Here is a 19,656-nt window from a genome sequence, read left to right as displayed (position 1 = left end):
ATGAATTAAATGTGTTGACTTTGTGTGTGTGTGTGTGTGTGTGGGTGTGTGTGTGTGTGTGTGTGTGTGTGTGTGTGTGTGTGTGTGTGTTTTCCTTCTTCACACACCTTCTAAATCAAGAGACAAGAAGAGTCCTTTTGACTTTTTACACTGACTTTACTGGTGTGAAAATGATTTGTGTTCCGTCACGTTTTAATGTTTTTAAGTGTGTGTGTGTGTGTGTGTGTGTGTGTGTGTGTGTGTGTGTGTGTGTGTGTGTGTGTGTGAAGTGAACACACCTTTTGGCGCAATGTTGCCTTGGAAACTGGGGAAAAGTGAATATGGAGTTCAGCTTTGTGAAGAGGTCACTTGTCATTTGTGCAGCACACACACACACACACACACACACACACACACACACACACACACACACACACACACACACACACACAGCTTAGACCTGAAGGCGTGGACTCGTGGGAGCGTGTCCTTGGGTGTGAGGGTCACCGTGAGCAGAAGGCGTCGCTCTGCTCGGTGAGATGACACTGATGGGACCGTTACAGCCGGGTCACCTCGAGTGGACCGTGACGCCGGAGTGATCACCGTGAAGAAAGAAGACAAACTGATAATCAAGCACCAGAGTCCCTTTAGAAACCCTCTCATTCTACTGCAGCAGGGGTCTGACAGTCTGCCTCCTCTCAGTCCTGGTTCTGGTTCTCCCGTTGCCTCCCTTCCCTCCAGCGGGTCCAGCGGTGTCGTCCGGCTGCTTCTTATTTTAGAATCGGTCCAACTTTCTGCCAGATCGGTTGATCTGATATGCAGTGGGGAGTGTGAGGTCCTGAAGGCGGGTCATGTGATCTTGCTGTCCGTCACTCGGTCGGTTGGACGTCGGGTCAGAACCGGCAGTGTTGTGTCTTCACCGACGCTCTTTAGTGTGAAGTGGAGCTTCACAGCAGGACAGACGGACGATGCCGTCCACGTCTGTCCCACGTCTGCAGATTTCTTTTTCGTCTTCGTTCGTAGAGGAATCTTAACAAAGTCACGCCGCCTTCTGTCAACATTGTTGCGGTGACGGTTGTCTCGTTTGAATAAACTTTATTAGGGTTTACACGCACCAGATGGGTGAAGCGGGTCCTTGTGTGTTTCAGGTGGGGAACTCAGGGGGACTTCACCACCACTCACCCGCTGCCCTCCGTCAAAGTGAAGCTGTTCACCGAGAGCACCGGGGTGCTGGCTCTGGAGGACAAGGAGCTGGGCCGGGTGAGTCCAGATCCACTACGACACACACACACACACACACACACACACACACACACACACACACACACACACACACACACACACACACACAGTAACACAACATGTTTGTGAGTCAGATCTATTTAATACATTTAGGAATGTAAATGTTTTGCTCCGAATAAAGAATCGAAGTTGGATCAACATGATGAATGTTTCATGTCTTTATGTTCCAGATACAAATCAAACAACTACTGTATAATATGCAGCTACTTACAGCTCAGTATCACACAGCCTCTACTCTACAACCGCTGTAGCATGGCGGGAACTAGCAACCACAGAGTTTACAGAAGGACCCGCTTGCTGACCGATCCCTGCCCTCCTCTGCCCCCCCCCCCCCAGGTGGTCATGAATCCCACCACGAATGGACCGAAGCAGGCCGAGTTCCACCGGATGGTGGTCCCCAAGAACAGCCAGGACACGGAGCTGAAGATCAAGCTGGCGGTCCGCATGGACAAACCCCCCAACATGAAGCACAGCGGGTGAGTCTGCATCCAGGGTCTGGTTCTCTGCAGGGTCTGGTCCTCTGCAGGGCCTGGTCCTCTGCAGGGTCTAGTCCTCTGCAGGGTCTGGTCCTCTACAGGGTCTGGCCCTCTGCAGGGTCTGGTCCTCTACAGGGTCTGGTCCTCTACAGGGTCTGGTCCTCTACAGGGTCTGGCCCTCTACAGGGTCTATTACTCTACAGGGTCTGGTCCTCTACAGGGTCTATTACTCTACAGGGTCTGGCCCTCTACAGGGTCTGGCCCTCTACAGGGTCTATTACTCTACAGGGTCTAGTCCTCTACAGGGTCTATTACTCTACAGGATCTGGTCCTCTACAGGGTCTATTACTCTACAGGGTCTGGTCCTCTACAGGGTCTATTACTCTACAGGGTCTGGCACTCTACAGGGTCTAGTCCTCTACAGGGTCTATTACTCTACAGGTTCTGGTCCTCTACAGGGTCTATTACTCTACAGGTTCTGGTCCTCTACAGGGTCTATTACTCTACAGGATCTGGTCCTCTACAGGGTCTATTACTCTACAGGTTCTGGTCCTCTACAGGGTCTATTACTCTACAGGGTCTGGTCCTCTACAGGGTCTATTACTCTACAGGGTCTGGCCCTCTACAGGGTCTGGCCCTCTACAGGGTCTGGTCCTCTACAGGGTCTATTACCCTACAGGTTCTCTAGGGTCTGGTCCTTTACAGGGTCTGGTCCTCTTCAGGGTCTGGTTCTGTATTGATACTAGTATCGGTATTTGTCCTCATAGAGGAGGGGGACCTGCAGAGCGACATCGCCCCCTGCTGGTTGAATACAGGAAGCACTCTGAAGATGTGATCACATGATCAGTCCAAACGTCACTAACGTTCATTGAGATGTAAGGATGCTCTTTATCATAGCGATGAAGTTTATTCATGAAACACAAATAGAGTTCATAGATACATGTATCACAAAGTCATATTTAGCAGCAGTGTGGTCTTTGTGCAGCTCTTACTTTCTGCCACAAGATGGCAGCAAAACCTTGTTTTCAAACCCACAGACATGTGTGTGTGTGTGTGTGTGTGTGTGTGTGTGTGTGTGTGTGTGTGTGTGTGTGTGTGTGTGTGTGTGTGTGTGTGTGTGTGTGTGTGTGTGTGTGTGTGATCACGTCACAATGTATTAGTCCACGAAAATTCATGAAAACAAAAGAACAGAAGCAGAGAGACACATCCCGAAAAATACAAACTGTAAAGTTAAATAGAAGTCGAATTTTGGAGAAAAAGAAGAAGAAGAAGCAGAAATTAGTTTATTTAATCCAGATGAGATGGAAAACAATTATTACTATTATTTCTGTGTTCTTACTTATTTAAGATGCAATGCTGTTGGAAAACTCATAGTTGTTTCTGGACGTGAGGAGAGGAGGAGAGGAATCAAGGATGTAGCGGTCTCGTGTCCTCCTGTGAGAATAAAACAGGAAGGAAACCGGTTTGGTGCAGTTCTCCGAGGCGTCCACACGGGGTCAGCGTTAGTCCGCCTGTTGTGAGTCCAGCTGTTTAAACGGTTTCATCGAAGTCTCCTGTCTCCTGCCTCCTGTCTCCTCCTCCCTTCATCTGATGCTGTTTTCACTGTGAAGCTTTGACTCACAGGGTCACATTTCTCATGAAGGAATACATAAATCCACATATTTCAAGATTAGCGACATGAATGGAGGAATGTTTGTTCAAGAAAAGGGAAAAATGTTTTCAAAAAAAATAGTTTTCACGTTAAAAGTGGTGAATCCTTTGAGAGGACAGACGATCGTGTCCCTTCAGCGGCGAGGACAATAAGTGAACACGCGGGGAAACGTCTCCGGGTCAGCGACACGCTTCAGAGACACGCTTCAGAGACACGCTTCAGGGACACGCTTCAGAGACACGCTTCAGAGACACGCTTCAGAGACACGCTTCAGAGACACGCTTCAGAGACACGCTTCATGTTTTCATGTTTCACGTGTTCAACGCTTCACGCCTCGTGTTTGTCGTCGTCACCTCAGCGTTTTCTGGAGGAAATATTTCGCCTCCTTTTATGACGTCTTATTATGACTTGACATGATCTTTTCTGTGACACAGCAGCAGCTTTTTATTATTAATAAATAGGAGCATTAATATGTAGGTTTGCTTTAAGAGTTGGGAGGAAGGGACACAAATGAAATCTCTTTGACCGAAAAACGTCACTAATTAAAGAGAAAACTTCATGGATGTAAAAGCAAATGACTCCTTAAATATTATCATCTTCTCTTAAAACAATAAGGAACAACATCTGTGAGATTAAGACTAATAAAAGATTATTTAAAAGATAATAAAAATGTGTTGTATTGACCTTTTTAGTGGAATATTTCAGTACCGTGTGCAGAAACGGATCTTTTATTTAAACAAGTGAGATTTTTAAAACTCTTTTTTAAAAAAGTAATTTACTTAAAAAAAAGCCTAAAATGGGTGAAATGATTTATTGTCAGACAGAACTACTTTTTGAAGCCTTGGAACATAAAACATTGTGGAATTAAGACGGTAAAAATATGATTTATTTATTCTTAAATTATGTTGTTGTTTTTTTTTGTTTTTTTTAAAAATAAAAATCACCAAAAAACGTACTTTTCTCAGGAATGACATGATTATTTCAGGACTCATTTCCTCATCAGCCCTCAAAGTGTGAGTGACCAGGTAAAGACCGTCCGTCCGTCCGTCCGTCCGTCCGTCCGTCCTCTCAGGGGACAGACGGACAGACACAAGTGGCCGGCAAGCTCCGCCGCGTGTCTTTAACCCAGATTCTCGGTCCAGACGCGCGGCCTTGACCGGAGGGCCTTTTCTTCCTTGAGGGCTGAAGAAAGAAGGTTCTCGCCCGTCGATTGATTTTCCCTCCCGTCCCACGCTTTCAGGAGGCCCCCGGGAGCCGCCATTGATCGGGGGGGCCGCGCCGGCCATTCTCCCAGCTCCCCTCAATGAGCTGCTGGCCTCTCCCGCTGCTTTCTCCTTCCACCCTCTTCATTGGGGGAGGAGGCGAGTGTGTTGACGACGTGTTAAAGAAGATAATGTGTACCTTTTTAAAATGGATCCTGATGGACCCTGATCCTGGAGACCCCATCAGAGGTCTCAACATAGAGTTTAGAAGGTGTCAGCAGTAAAATGAATGCAGATGAATGGTTCCTTCACATAATGCTTTTGTCATATTCTCTATTTTATTGTTGTGATTTACATCCTCGAGTTAAACTCATTTAGAGTCAAACAGACCATCAAGCAGGGGACGCTTTAGGGGCGGGGCTACACACTGATTGACAGGTCTCTACCAGAGACGTATACACGGCGTCTCTACATCACTCCTCCTCAGTCCAGATGTGGTCACTTCCTGTTCACTGGTTGCAAAAAAACAAGATGGCGACGACCAAAACGTTAGCACAGATTATGAGCGATTCTTTTGCTCATTGTGCTAAATATGTCTGTTAGCTGTTTACATATCTATAAGTAAGTAGCAAACAAATTATATATTAAAAGATATTAAATCATCATGCAAATAAGAGATGTGTTGTTAAATAGGTGCTCAACATGCGTCTCTAGTGTTGAAGTATCACCTTCATGGCCACACAAAGAACTTATACGCATTATTAATCTGTTGATTGTTGATTTGATTCACCGTTTTCATTTGTCACACAGTGAATTGTGTCCGTCTTTACACGTCAGTTAGCGGTTAATGACACATGTATTGATTGAAGGTTCTCTGTGTGCTGCAGGTATCTGTACGCGGTGGGACAGAGAGTCTGGAAGCGCTGGAAGAGAAGATATTTTGTTCTGGTTCAGGTGAGAGTCAGCCGGCGTGAAACAGAACTCTGTGTTTCAGAGGCGTGAGCTCAAACGTTCAGCCGTCAGACAAGACGCGTTTCCAAAAACTTCTCTTCTCCTTTTTTTCATAATTTTTGCAAAGTTTCAAAAGAAGCGATTTCAGGTTCTTTACGCCTCGTTCGGCTGAAGCGAAGCTACTTGAGTTCTAATTGATTGAATTCAGTTTTTTTACACTTCAGCTGCTATTTAGTTTGTGAGCGCCGAGCGATCACTTCTGGGTCTCTGAGGCCAAGGACATTTAAATCTTGTGTGTTGGCCTCCCTGCGTGGGATCAGACGTCCTCTAGAGGAGTCAGAAGATGGAAGGTTTAGAGTAGCGTCTGTGTTTCAATGATAGGTCTCCTCATCCTCTCTTCTATTCCCTTCATTCAGTCAAACCAGGATGTGTGCAGGAACATTTGAAAACATGACGCTCATAGTGTTCTTCATAACGACGTAGGTTGTACTGCAATGTGTTAATTGACCCGTCGCTAAGTCCCGCCCCCCTCATGTGTGTGTGTGTGTGTGTGTGTGTGTATCCGTCCGTCCGTCCTGCAGGTGAGTCAGTACACGTTCGCCATGTGCAGCTACAGAGAGAAGAAGGCGGAGCCTCAGGAGCTGATGCAGCTGGAGGGCTACACGGTGGACTACTGCGACCCTCAGCCAGGTAGAGGAGAAACACCTGAGTCCTCCCACACACACACACACACACACACACGTCTAGAGCCGGCATCCACAACATATGTCCTCATGAATGAGACTTCACGTCTTCCTGATGAATGTGGAACATGTTCAAGCTTCTCCTGTCGAATCCAGACCTCCAGACGTGTTCTCAGGACGTGTGCATGCTCTGTGAATTACCCATAAATCATTGCAAATGTCAATGAGATTTTATATGATTTGAATATTATTCTATTGTATTCTTATCTTGGACAGAACCCAGACGTTCCTGTTTAATGCCCTGTGTTTATATTATCGACAGGAAGCGCGCTTTAATCCTTCCGGCTTGAAACGTTTGAATCAACTTTATTGGTAAAAGTTTACAGACGGTGACGTGTGAGGATCCACGAGATGAACAAAGTAAAGACGAACAAAGAAATAGATTGAAAACTAAAAATAGACACAACATGGATTCAGCGCAGCAGGTGGAAGATCAACTTACAGATCGCTCACAATAAAACTTTATTGTCTCCGCTAATTGACAGTACAAACAATCAACGCAGTAAAAACTGTCACGCACAGACAATAGACACTCACCGCAAATCATCCGCAACACAACAATTAAAGATGATGTGCGCTCTTCCTCCTCCTCCTCCTCCTCAGGCCTGCAGGGCGGCCGGGTGTTCTTTAACGCGGTGAAGGAGGGCGACCTGGTGATGTTTGCGTGCGACGACGAGCAGGACCGGATGCTGTGGGTCCAGGCCATGTACCGAGCCACCGGGCAGTCCTACAAGCCGGTCCCTCCCGCGCAGAACAAGACCACAAACTGCCGAGGAGGACTCCAGAAACCAGCGTCCCCCATCAGTAGGTTGATGATCCGAAGCCAAAAGCGCTCTCCGGTCTTTATCTCCTTATTTTTCCTCCCTTCTTCTTCTTTTGTGTTACCCATCTTAAGTGTTCTCTTGTTAAGAGCGCCCCTAGTGGTCAGAAACTTGACAGCCTTCCTTTAAGTTTCCACTTCTATGTGATCCTGTTTTTTGATTCTCCTTCTTCTTTCACCTCTTTATCCAAACATACGATCCTCTTTGCTTCCACACATCTCCATCTCTCTTCCTCCTCTCAAACCCACTAATCATTTCATTCATTGTGTGTGTGTGTGTGTGTGTGCGCGTGTGCGTGTGCGTGTGTGGAGCACGGACGAGCGTCATACTGACAGCTGATTACGGCAACAAAAAAAACGTTTGTCGGCTTCGTTTAATGGACTAGATTGAAGCGTTAATGGCGAGAGGTGCTGCGGGAGGAAATAGAAAATGTCCCTGAAATAGCTCTTAACCGGGTGCGGTGCTAAGTGACGCTGTTCGATTGTGTGTGTGTGTGTGTGTGTGTGTGTGTGTGTGTGTGCGTGTGTGTGTGTGTGCGTTGACAGAAAGTCGTTCTGGCTTTATTAACGTTTGTGTCGGTGAACCTGAACCTCTGCCTGCTCTCGCCCAGCGGGTGTTTTTTATAGAAATGAAATATGTGGTTTAAATAACTGCATGTTTACACACACACACACACACACACACACACACACACACACACACACACACACACACACACAAAGGCGGTATTATTTAACATTAATAAAATCATATTGTTATTATTGACTGTCTGTGTTTTGAAGGTTACTAACTGAGAGACAATGAGAGCGGAGACACGTCGCCTTTGTTCGTCTCCGAGCACAACGAGCTTGGTTGTATTGATCGGTGTGTGTGTGTGTGTGTGTGTGTGTGTGTGTGTGTGTGTGTGTGTGTGTGTGTGTGTGTGTGTGTGTGTGTGTGTGTGTGTGTGTGAGAGAGCATAATGAAGCTGTTTACTAGTGTAAAGTCATGTTGACTGTTACTGACGGAGCTTCTGTTATTCTGGGATCATCTCTTCTTCTTCTTCTTCTTCTTCTTCTTCTTCTTCTTCTTCTTGACGTCTCACAAGGTTCTCGCCCGAAGCATGCTTTTATTTTGTAGCTCCATCGATAGACGAGTTGACGTTTTAAATAAGCAGCACTTGTGGTTTGATGCGTTTTTGACGCGTCACTTAAGGCCTTATAAACGACAGGTAACTGCGAAACACTCACCTGTGAACATTCAACTTTTGAATTACTGAGGTAATTCCCAAGGACCGGGTCGGGGACCTTCGGGAGGGTCGCAGGAGATTTCATTAGGGTCGCCAAATTAGTTTGCCGAGGGCCCACGAACCCGCTCGTCAAAGCTAAGCTAAGGCTCGTCAAAGCTAACGGCCGGCTCCACCGATCGCCGCTAAACGTAGAGAACATGGACTGAAGGTCTTTCTGTCGGTTACGTGTACGTAAACGAGTGATTGTGCGGTTATCACCAAATCAAACACAAATCAGGTGGAGACCGCAGATCAAGCTAACGCTAATTAGCTGAAAGTAGTTCGGAGACGCACTGGAGTAACGTTACAACGTGACATTGTGGAGTTTTTGGAACATTTTATGTGAATCCTAACAATGAGGTACTTCTTGGTTCTACATGTCGGACCACTGGACTACGATCCCCCGGGTCCAGAGCCGTCTGTTTGTTGTTCTCCCGTTTGAAAGGAGCTGGTCTCGTGAAGGACTCGTGTCTTTGTGCAGCAGGCTGAGGATAACAGGGTGTCACCTGTAACTTTTGTTCACTCGTTTGTTTATAATGGGAAAAGACTGACAGCTGCTGTTGTCATGTCAACTGTGGGATCACATCCCAGAAGCAGTGTTCATTTCGGCAGTTTTTTGGGGGTTTTAGATAAAAAGGTCTGTTTTAGTTGCTTTTTATCCTTCGTAGTTTCAGTCGATGAAAAATAAGTCTGGACTTTTATTCGTAGACGATGTTGTATTGATATTGTCACAATGAATTAGTGTTTTAATGACATTGTCATCGCCTTGTCATCGCCTTGTCATCGCCTCGTCATCGCCTCGTCATAGTCTCGTCATCGCCTCGTCATCGCCTCGTCATCGTCTTGTCATCGTCTCGTCATCGCCTCGTCATTGTCTCGTCATTGTCTCGTCATCGTCTTGTCATCGCCTCGTCATTGTCTCGTCATCGCCTCGTCATCGTCTCGTCATCGCCTCGTCATCGCCTCGTCATCGTCTCGTCTCGTCATCATCTCGACATCGCCTCGTCGTTGATGAACACGGTTCGTCGTAGTTTCCATGAGCAATAATCAGAAGGAGAATAGATTGCTAATGGAAGCTCAATGGGAGAAAGAGCAACAGAAGACAAAACAAAGTGAAACACAAACCAGGCCTTCGACAGGATGCAGTTTCCAGGTGTGAGCTGATCTCAACAGCTGGCCTTCGACAAACCTTAAAGAAAAGGACAAACAGAGGCGTGCGACTTTGCTAAAGAAACTCCAGGAGACATCACTTCCTGTCACGCTGTCTCGTTTCCCTGCAGCCAGCCGTTCAAACGACCCGCAAAACAAAGTCCAAACAAGTGGAAATCATCAGGACTCCCGACTTCGGTGCGAGCGGAGGGGCCCGTTGAGGGTCGAGACCCGCTCCTCGAGTTGTGTTTACTCGTGTTTACACCCGTCGGTTGTGTTTTTTGTTTTGTTGAAGGAGCAGGTGGTCAGTTCGACAGCGAGGACGATCCCGAGGAGAGACGTCCCAACTGTCCCTTCATCTTAACCTTCCGCCGAGTTTTCAGCGTCGCCAGAAACAGCTGCGGATGAGCTCTCAAACCCCCCCCCCCACCCCCCTCACGAGTTATGTTTGCGCTGCGAGAAGCCAGACGGAGACTGATGGGCTTGTCTGTCTATATCTTTGTCTCTTCGTCTCTGCTCGCCCTGACATCATCCTCGCCGCCGCCGCCACGCTCCGACAGGCAGATCAAGTCACATCTCTCGGGCCGGCGCACCTGAAACCGAAACGCTCTCCTATCCTCCTCCTCTTCGTCCTCTTCGTCCGCGTCAATAACCTGCCATCAGCGGCCGACCGCCACCTCTCAGAGCGGGATGTCACATGGATGTGACTGTTGCCGTGATGATACCAATGGAGCCCAGACGAGATGGATATGGAGAGATTGAGCGCAGAAAACTACCCCCACCTCACCACACACACACACACACACACACACACACACACACACACACACCTCAACTGTCACTCAAACACCCTAATGTTATAAATATGGTACGAAGACAAAGACGGATACAAACCACCGTTTAACATGTTAGAACGGTCGGCCTCAAGAAAGACACTTGAGTGATGCAGCAGAGCCAGAGACATCCGTCTTCTTCCTGGTCACAACGCAGCGCCTACACCACCCACAATGCAACTTAATTAAGTTAAGTTCGTGGACGTAGTTGTCGTGATTTGGTTTGTGGACTGATGTTTTGATGCCTAGAATTTAGCAATTTTTGGTCGTCGCCATCTTGTTTTTTATCAACCAGTGAACAGGAAGTGACCATATCTGGACTGAGGAGGAGTGACGTAGAGACGCCGTATATGTCTCTGGTAGAGAGACCTGTCAATCAGCGTGTAGCCCCGCCCCTAAATCATCCCCTGCTTTATGGTGTGTTTGACTCTAAATGGAGCATAATGTACTAAATGAACATCATGCTGTATTGAAGAAGACTGTAAACTAGAGATTGAGACCATAAACTCATGTTTACAATGTTTACTGAGGGAATAAATCAAGAGAGAAGTAGAGTCATTTTAGACTAGACTTCGATACAACCAGAGGAGTCGCCCCCTGGTGGACACTAGAGAGAATGCAGCTTTAACACACTTCACTTTGCAGAGCTGGTGTGTTGTTAAAAGAACGGTGTAGTTGTTGTTCCTGTAGTGTAACTGAGCCGATAACGTGATCGCTGCATAGACTCGTTGATACCCGATCCAGCGTTTTAGTCGAGGAATTTCTGATTCCTGTTGTAAGAAGAACTCTAAAGTCCTCTCCCCTCCAGCTCTCTCTGTAGACTTTAAGTCATCAGATCTCCGTCCCCCATCTCCTCTGAGTTTGCCGTTTTGAAGATGAACGTTTCTATTTCTTCCTGAGAGTTTGTTATAGTCCTTTTAAGATCTTTTTTTTTCTTTTTCCTTTCTATTACAGTCTCCATTTATCAACAGCGTCCGTTCAGCGCGTCTACATTCTGAAATGACTCCTCATTGTTGGCGGCGGGGTCCGCCATTCCCACAGCCTTAAAAAAAAACAAAAAAAACAGTGATGAGAAACACTTTGAAAAATACAAAGTGAGGAAACGATGCGGCCATCTGTGCCAGGAGCAGTGACACCCATCCATATTCTCTGTCACATGCACACCCTCCCCCCTTTAACACACACACACACACACACACACACACACACACACACACACACACACACACACACACACACACACACACACACACACACCCCCGCTGCAGATAATAGCTGAAAGTTGGACTTGACACGGATCAACATCTCTCCTCCGCTGTCTGTCTCCCAATCAATACTCCCCCCTCCTCCCCCTCTTCTTATTATCAGAGCTAATCTATATCTCTTTGTCTCGTTTTCTTTAGAGTCGCCTCCTTCACTCGCCGCCTTTTCTCCAAATTACATTAAGGGCAATCCCGTGTTTTGGAGGTAACGAATGTAAAAATGACCTACATCGGAAATTGGACAGAGGGAAAGCGGGCCACGGGGCCCACGGGGCAGTGACGGGGAAAGTGGGAAGAGTCAGAAGAAAAGGAGGCGAGCGTCGATTGGAAGTTGATTGTGGAGATTTCACTTTTGCTGTCTTTTTGTTCCTTCTCTTTCGGACAAAGGCGGGAGGGAGGAGGTGGGGCGGAAGAACAACCCGAACACAACGCGTCCTCTAGAGAAGACCTCGCGGGCTTCCCCTGCGTCCACACAAAAACAAAAATGGCAGCGTTGATGAAAAAGCGATCGCTAATGTTCGTCTCGGGCGCGAGGCCGCCGGCGTCGCAGGCGTGGAAACGGCGCCGGCCATTCTTCAGAGAGCCGTGGTCTTTTGTGGGGCCATGTGTCACGCTCAGAAACTTCCCATCCCGAAATGTACTCTCCCCCCCCCCCTCCAGATAAAAGCAGAATGGAGAGTGTTAGGCTTTTCTTTTGGCGGGGCCATTAACAGGAAGGCCTGAAAGGACTGGAAATGAACCCAGGGTTGTGCTCTGCGCCTCTTCTGCTTCTTTTATTTCTCCCATTTTTTTTGTTTTCCTGTCGATTCTTCCGTCGTTGACCCCGAAGCCTCGTTATCATCTGCCGCTCCGGGCGTTTCACCGAAAAGAACCCAAAGTATCGGTACTACCGCACCAAAATACTTGAGCTTTAACTCAACGTATCGGTCCGGTGATCTAAAGTCTTCATGTTCACAACAAATCTAATGACAGAAGAGAGTCTAAAAGCCTGATACCTCTGCTTGCTCTTTGCCGTAGAGCTCTATTAAAAACACCCGGTGACAAGTTCCCAACTTGTGCTTTACATCAAAGTGAAGAAACTACAATAAATGAAAACAAAAATTCTAGATTTTGGCCAATACATAAATATGACTTTACCCCTCTGACAGCATCACTGCCTCTACCTTTAGATGCTATTATCCTCAAATCTACAACGCCTCACATTATCTATCACTAATATATTTATTAGTGATCGATGTTATTTATGTTACTATGATCGATTTATTCAGCGCTGAATTTGATTCATTGATTTAATTCGGTGCACATTAGTTTCTTCATCTTCCCTCAAATTTAATACTTTTTTTCGTCTTGTCAATCATTTTTGAAGCGCTTTGAATCGCGTTTGATTGGTCGATTGATTGGAGCTCAGAGCCACAGACAGGAAGTCAGAAAGTACTGAGAGACGGACACGTGAAACTGGAAGTCTGGAACCTTTATATCATATCATATTATATTATATTATTGTAGTTTCCTGTTTTCAGTGATTTCTCCGGTAAAAGCAGCAAACGTCACCGGTTCTAAACCTCGGCCGTCTGTTCTCCTGCTGGCCGGGTCTGTCGGCTCCGCGAGTCACTTCCAGTGTTTCTCCTCGCGCGTCGTCCACGTTGGCGAGTGTTTGGTGTCAGGAGAGAGAGAGAGAGAGAGAGAGAGAGAGAGAGAGAGAGAGAGAGAGAGAGAGAGAGAGAGAGAGAGAGAGAGAGAGAGAGATTCTTCGCAGAGGATCCGTAGCCAACCGAGGTGGGAACTATTAACCGCGGCGCCGACGCTGCCAATGTAGTCGTGTTTACACTCCGGTTCACCGCAGAGCTCAAAGGGAGGCGTGAACGATGGAGGATCTGAACACATTCGTGTGTCACCTCTTTAGCTGACGGCGTCATGCAAAGAAATCTGTGCAGCCATCCGTTGAGCTGGATGTCTCCATTCTAAGAGAGTTATTTGAATTGTTCTGTCTTCGCACCATTTTCCTTCTGCTGAAGCCCACAAACATCCAACCAGTGAACAGGAAGTGACCATATCTGGACTGAGGAGGAGTGACGTAGAGACCTGTCAATCAGCGTGTAGCCCCGCCCCTAAATCATCCCCTCTTTATGGTCTGTTTGACTCTAAATGGAGCATAATGTACTAAATGAACATCATGCTGTATTGAAGAAGACTGTAAACTAGAGATTGAGACCATAAACTCATGTTTACAATGTTTACTGAGGGAATAAATCAAGAGAGAAGTAGAGTCATTTTAGACTAGACTTCGATACAACCAGAGGAGTCGCCCCCTGGTGGACACTAGAGAGAATGCAGCTTTAACACGTGAAGCTTTGAACCGGAGGTTGTCTCCTGGTGGCAAATTGTTTCTCCAGCGCTTTCTTTGACGTCTCACGTCTCACAGGGCTATTTTGGCTATTTTTGTTTTATTTCCACTAGAATAACGTGTCCTCTGGACAAAATGCTAATTAAAAGAAGGTCCATCTAAAGCATTCAGCCTTCATCTCTTTCTCTCTCCTGTGTTTCCTCTTCAGGTCTGGATCCGTCTCAGCGTCAGGCGTGGAGGGGCTCATCTCTGCCGCCCCGTGCCGCTTCGACCACGCCGCCCTCTTCGCCGTCTTACAGAAGCAAACTCTGCAGCACCGCATGAGTGACTCCTTCTCCTGCCTGGTACGTGGTCCTCTCACTCGCTGTGGATGTCTCTCGAGCTCAGCTCAGGTTTTGAATTAACGTTCGGTTCATAATCGAGAGAGTTTAAAGGAGCAGAGACGTGCAGAAGAAGAAGAGGACGGTGAGGAGGTGACATGCATTTTAATTTGAAGGGACACCACGTTGAAGGAGATCTTTTCCAAAATAGAATCAGTAAAACTGAAATGTAAAATAACTTTGAGGCTTCAGACAAATCAGTAAAATAACATTTAGCACTTTTAACTGTAGGAGTAACTTAATTTTCCTAAAAAAAGTGATCTGTTGATGAAAAACTACAGGGGGTAGGGTTACCAGTCCATCCTTCTGTCCTTGTGAAGGTGATCTATATATATCTATATATAGATATATATATATGTCAATATATCTATATATATATATATATATAGATATATATATATATATATATATCTATATATATATATATATCTATATATATATATATAGATATAGATATCTATAGCTATATATATCAATATATCTATATATATAGATATATATAATATATATATATCTATATATATATCTATATATAGATATATATATATGTCAATATATCTATATATATATATATATATATATATATATCTATATATAGATATAGATATATATATATATATATATATATATCTATATATCTATATATAGATATATATATATAGATATCTATAGATATATATATCAATATATCTATATATATATATATAGATATATATATATATATATATCAATATATCTATATATATATATATATATATATATATATATATATATATCAATATATATATATATATATATATATATATATATATATATCATCTATAAACATGTTTTTGGCCATAACTCAAGAATTGATAATTATGACGTTTTATTGTGAAGGAACCGAGACGGCAAACTCTTCATCGCTCCCACCTGGCATTACAGCTAAATCACAATACCTTTCATAATAAAAGCCCCCAGAGTCTTGGGCTTTTATTATGAAAGGTATTGTGATTTTTTTTTTTTTTTTAATGATTTTTTTTTTGTTAAAACACTTTGCTAAGAGGCAACTCTCAGCTTACATTGTGGAATTTGAATGTTCTGTCATCTGTTATTATTTTCCATTACTTACAGTAACTTGTACTTCCCTGATGTTTTATGTATCGACATACTTCAAGTTGTACTTCGTTGTCGTAAAACAAACCACTTGAGTCTCTCCGCTGGCTTCATTATAGCTAAAGGCTGAAGGCTTCTCTTTATTTAGGGTTCCTCCTCTGTGGTCAGATAATTTGGTAATCTGAAGTCCCGCCCCCCCTCGCGGCGTGTTGAGCCTGGGGGGCTCTCTCACACTGATTGAGGGATAAACGCTCTAATCAATACTTCCCAAATAGGAACATGACCCTCATAGACAACTGCTGGGCGGACTCAATGGAGGGGGAGGGGAGGGGGGGGTAATGAGGGGTTTGTGTTGAGTGCAGCAGCGGAGCATGAACCCTCAGATCTGTGCAGATTTGATTCACATTTAGTTTTATATTTATCCTGTTTATCCAGGTCTCAGTGGAGCGGGTCGATCTCCATCATGGACCTGATTCTGTGTTTAGTTTGGGGGGGAGGAGCCTTCACTGGTCACACAGCATGATATTTAGTTAATAATAATAATAATGATAACCTTTATCGCACATTTCATACAGACTATGTAGCTCAAAGTGCTGTACGTTTAACAACAAATATAATAAATAAAAGAGGTAAGAAGGAAGCAAGCAACAACAAACCGGTGAGGATCAGTCCGGACTCACCTGACCGGACCGTGTCCATCGCGTCTCCACCTTCTCAGAAAGTTGACAGTTCACTGAGACGTCCGAATATTTCCCAATTAACCTCTCCTTGTGTTTTCATCTCATTGTATCGTAAAGTGCCGCTAAGCAGCAACTCCGCCTCCTCGTCCGTCCTCGCGGGTCAAATGTAGTCGTTTTTTTGGTGTCGTGGTGGTGCGGTGTGGACGGAGATGTTTCGTGAACTTTTTGTTTCATTTTAAAACGTAGAGGAACAAGACGAGGCCTTCAGCTGGAGACGGACCTCGGTGCGTCGGCTCAGCCCGCCATGTGTCTCGTTGCGTTCCCAGGACGAGGAGATGTCCACCGGAGTGACATCTGTGCCTTCTTTCATTCCCCTACCTGCCTCACCGGGACTCTTTTTCTTTCCCAGCTCTGCAATTAGACCGATCCATTCACGCCGCCCCTCCTGGCTCCTCTCCGCTCGGCCTTTTGTGAGAACTCGAGGCTTTGTGTTCTCCAGCCTGAGCCCCCTTTTCACCGAGAGCTCTGAGAAAAAAGGCCAGTTCCTCGGCGTGGGGGGGGGGGGGGAGACATCTGTTGAGAAGTGGCTTGGATTCATGTCATGGACGGGGTCATATTTTATTCACAAAGAGTTGAACCCAACAACAACAACAGTAATTAGGCAGAAATTTGGTTTGTAGCTGGGGCCCAGAGTCCTGCTGACGGGACCGGGGTAGTTCCCACTGATCATTGGAGGGTTGAACCCCCCCAGAGGAGCTGCTGCTGGACCAGTGAGATCCAGCTGAAGTGGGTTATTCTGACACAGCTTGGTCCATGTAGGTGGTGACCCCAGGGACAGGAAATCCAAAACCTTCATACAGTAGGACTTAGAACTTTGTTGTAAGAACTTTGGACTTACTTTCACCTGAAGTTTCATCAACCAACAACTCCTGAGAAGACTGGAGGAACTCTTTCATAGTTCTATGAACCAACACGGTTACATCACACTGTAGGTCATTTAGTCCATGGATGGACACCAGCGATGGTGGAGACCAAACCCAGAGCTAGAAGTATCAGGTGGACATCACTGGACGTCAGATGTTAGATATTGATACAGAATGGAGGACGTGCTGAATGTTTGTACATTCAACAGTTAGAGAACTCAGAAGAACTCATTAAAACAACATGTTGTTAACACCGAGTGAAGTATTCAGACCCATCAACAGATAAAATATATATATATATATTATGTTTATTATGTTTATTTGCTCTTCTGAACAAATCTTGATGGTCAGCTGATGAGTTCGATCCTCAGCAGCTTGTCTTTGTCCCAGGCGCCGCCGCCCCCCCCCCCCCCCCTTAAACCTCTGGCTAGTAAAGCAGAAGGAAGAGGATCATGGAGAATGAGCACTGAACTGGACAACATGTTTACCCTCTCCACCGCTTTTGTTGTTTAATCCACACAGCGGTGACGTAACCCCTGACCCACTTTTGGTGTTGACCACCAGAACGAGACGTCTTCATCTCCACCTCTGAAGAAGAAGAAGAAGAAGTAAACTTGTCAGTGCTCTCTGGTGGACAGACTATATAACGGAGAATTAAAAACTAAACTAAATAACCTCAACCGGGATGTTTTGAGTCGCCTCATGCCCCTAAAAGCAGAACATGTATTTCTGTGCATGTCATGTAATTATTCAAGACAAAGTGACAGATCTGTGACTGTTGAAAGGGTCACGAGAAATGTTGGACCAAAAGATGTTTCCATGGGCCAAAAGAAGTCTGCTTTCCTCTGTCAGCTTCCTGTCAAGACGTCTTGCAGTGAAGCGTCAAGCCACACACGCTGCTTTCACTTTTTCATTTTTTTTTTTCGGTGGGGGGGGGGGGGGGGGGTCACGTCGTTCCTCTTGGCTCCACGAGGCTCTAACGAGGCAGTCGGCTCGTTAGCCGCTAATTGAGCGGTCAGCGCCAAGACTGGAGTTCGCCATCTGTTTGTCACAGAGGAACATCTTGTCTCGCTTCGCGCCCGTCTACCGGGCCTCTCTCTCTCTCTCTCTCCTCTCTCTCTCTCTCTCTCTCTCTCTCTCTGTCTCTCTCTGTCTCTTTTTCTGTCTCTCTCTCTCTCTCTCTGTCTCTCTGTCTCTCTCTGTGTGTCTCTCTCTGTGTCTCTCTCTCTGTCTCTCTCTCTCTCTCTCTCTCTCTCTCTCTCTCTCTCTGTGTCTCTCTCTCTCTCTCTGTGTCTCTCTCTCTCTCTCTCTCTCTCTCTCTGTGTCCTCTCTCTCTCTCTCTCTCTCTCTCTCTCTCTCTCTCTCTCTCTGTCTCTTTTTCTGTCTCTCTCTCTCTCTCTCTGTCTCTCTGTCTCTCTCTGTGTGTCTCTCTCTGTGTCTCTCTCTCTGTCTCTCTCTCTCTGTCTCTCTCTCTCTCTCTCTCTCTCTCTCTCTCTGTGTCTCTCTCTCTCTCTCTCTGTGTCTCTCTCTCTCTCTCTCTCTCTCTCTCTGTGTCTCTCTCTCTCTCTCTCTCTCTCTCTCTCTCTCTCTCTCTCTCTCTCTCTCTCTCTGTGTGTCTGTCTCTCTCTCTCTCTCTCTCTCTCTCTCTCTCTCTCTCTCTCTCTCTCTCTCTCTCTCTCTCTCCCTCCCTGTGGTGTGATATTAATAGCTCGAGCTCACAGACGGAGAGAGAAATGAAAGAAAGAAACTGGAGAAGACGACAAACAAATTGGGGGGGAGAAGAAGGGGGGGGTGGACACTAAATGGCCTGCAGAGGAGAGATGTGCCAGGTCCAGTTAACCCCGACAGGAAGCAGCATGTCTGAGAGTCTAAATACAGTACTGGAGATAACGTCTAACTAAAGTCCTCAGATCAGCTTTAATACAGTTAAATGTTCAGAAATGCATTCATTCCAAAGAGACACTCAACATGTTTATGCCTCTTTTTCATTTGAACTCTTCTTCCGAAAACATGTGCAGAAAGTACTTTTATTATTATTTTGTAATGTGAAGAACAAAACCATGAAAACCAGAATGAGAGAGTCTAGTCTCTCTGTTTCCTAGACCAATGTTTGAAACCTGTAGAGATCTAAATCTATCGTCTTCATCAGTGAGGTGCATGAACCACCCTGCAGACTGCGTTGTGATGTTCATTACATCGTCATTAAAGGAACATTATGGTCCGTTTGACAGGCGACGTTATGAATCGGCAACTTAAAGAAAATATGAAGATTTTCAAATTAAAACATCAAGTCAACAGTAAAAAGAAAGCAGAAACGACTCTTTTCCAAAAGCGTATTAACGTTAGAATAAAGAAGAACCTTCACTTTACAACTCACGTGCTTCACATTTGAAACAACACGGTATCTGGTGTGTGAAAATTCATTTCAATGAAATATGAACTCGGTGTCATTTTACCAGATAAACCGTCGCTTTTCATCTTTCAAATGACGGAACAACGTCCAGGAGGAAAACAAGCCGCTCTGAAGGTGAAACCAAACAAACTTTCTCTGCAGCTCGTCTCCGGTCGCCTGTCGCCGGGCAGAAAGTCATGGCTGCG

At 45.6% G+C, this 19,656-nt stretch overlaps 1 protein-coding gene across 1 annotated transcript in view; it reads left to right on the top strand.

Annotated features, from left to right (window-relative positions):
* Positions 1 to 19,656, top strand: part of cadps2 (Ca++-dependent secretion activator 2) — a 135,532-nt gene that overhangs the window by 53,425 nt on the left and 62,451 nt on the right. The window contains 7 exon segments of the mRNA XM_068724123.1: positions 1,128 to 1,239; positions 1,618 to 1,757; positions 5,498 to 5,564; positions 6,143 to 6,251; positions 6,908 to 7,108; positions 14,189 to 14,206; positions 14,209 to 14,324. Of these exon segments, the coding sequence (XP_068580224.1) occupies positions 1,128 to 1,239; positions 1,618 to 1,757; positions 5,498 to 5,564; positions 6,143 to 6,251; positions 6,908 to 7,108; positions 14,189 to 14,206; positions 14,209 to 14,324 (763 nt within the window).

Source organism: Cebidichthys violaceus, unplaced genomic scaffold, assembly GCF_023349555.1.
Source record: "Cebidichthys violaceus isolate CVI_PGR_0920_01 unplaced genomic scaffold, fCebVio1.0.p SCAF_3, whole genome shotgun sequence".
Classification (NCBI taxonomy): domain Eukaryota; kingdom Metazoa; phylum Chordata; class Actinopteri; order Perciformes; family Stichaeidae; genus Cebidichthys; species Cebidichthys violaceus.
The sequence above is the reverse complement of the archived record's forward strand: the minus strand, read 5'-3'. Positions and strand labels throughout refer to the sequence as shown.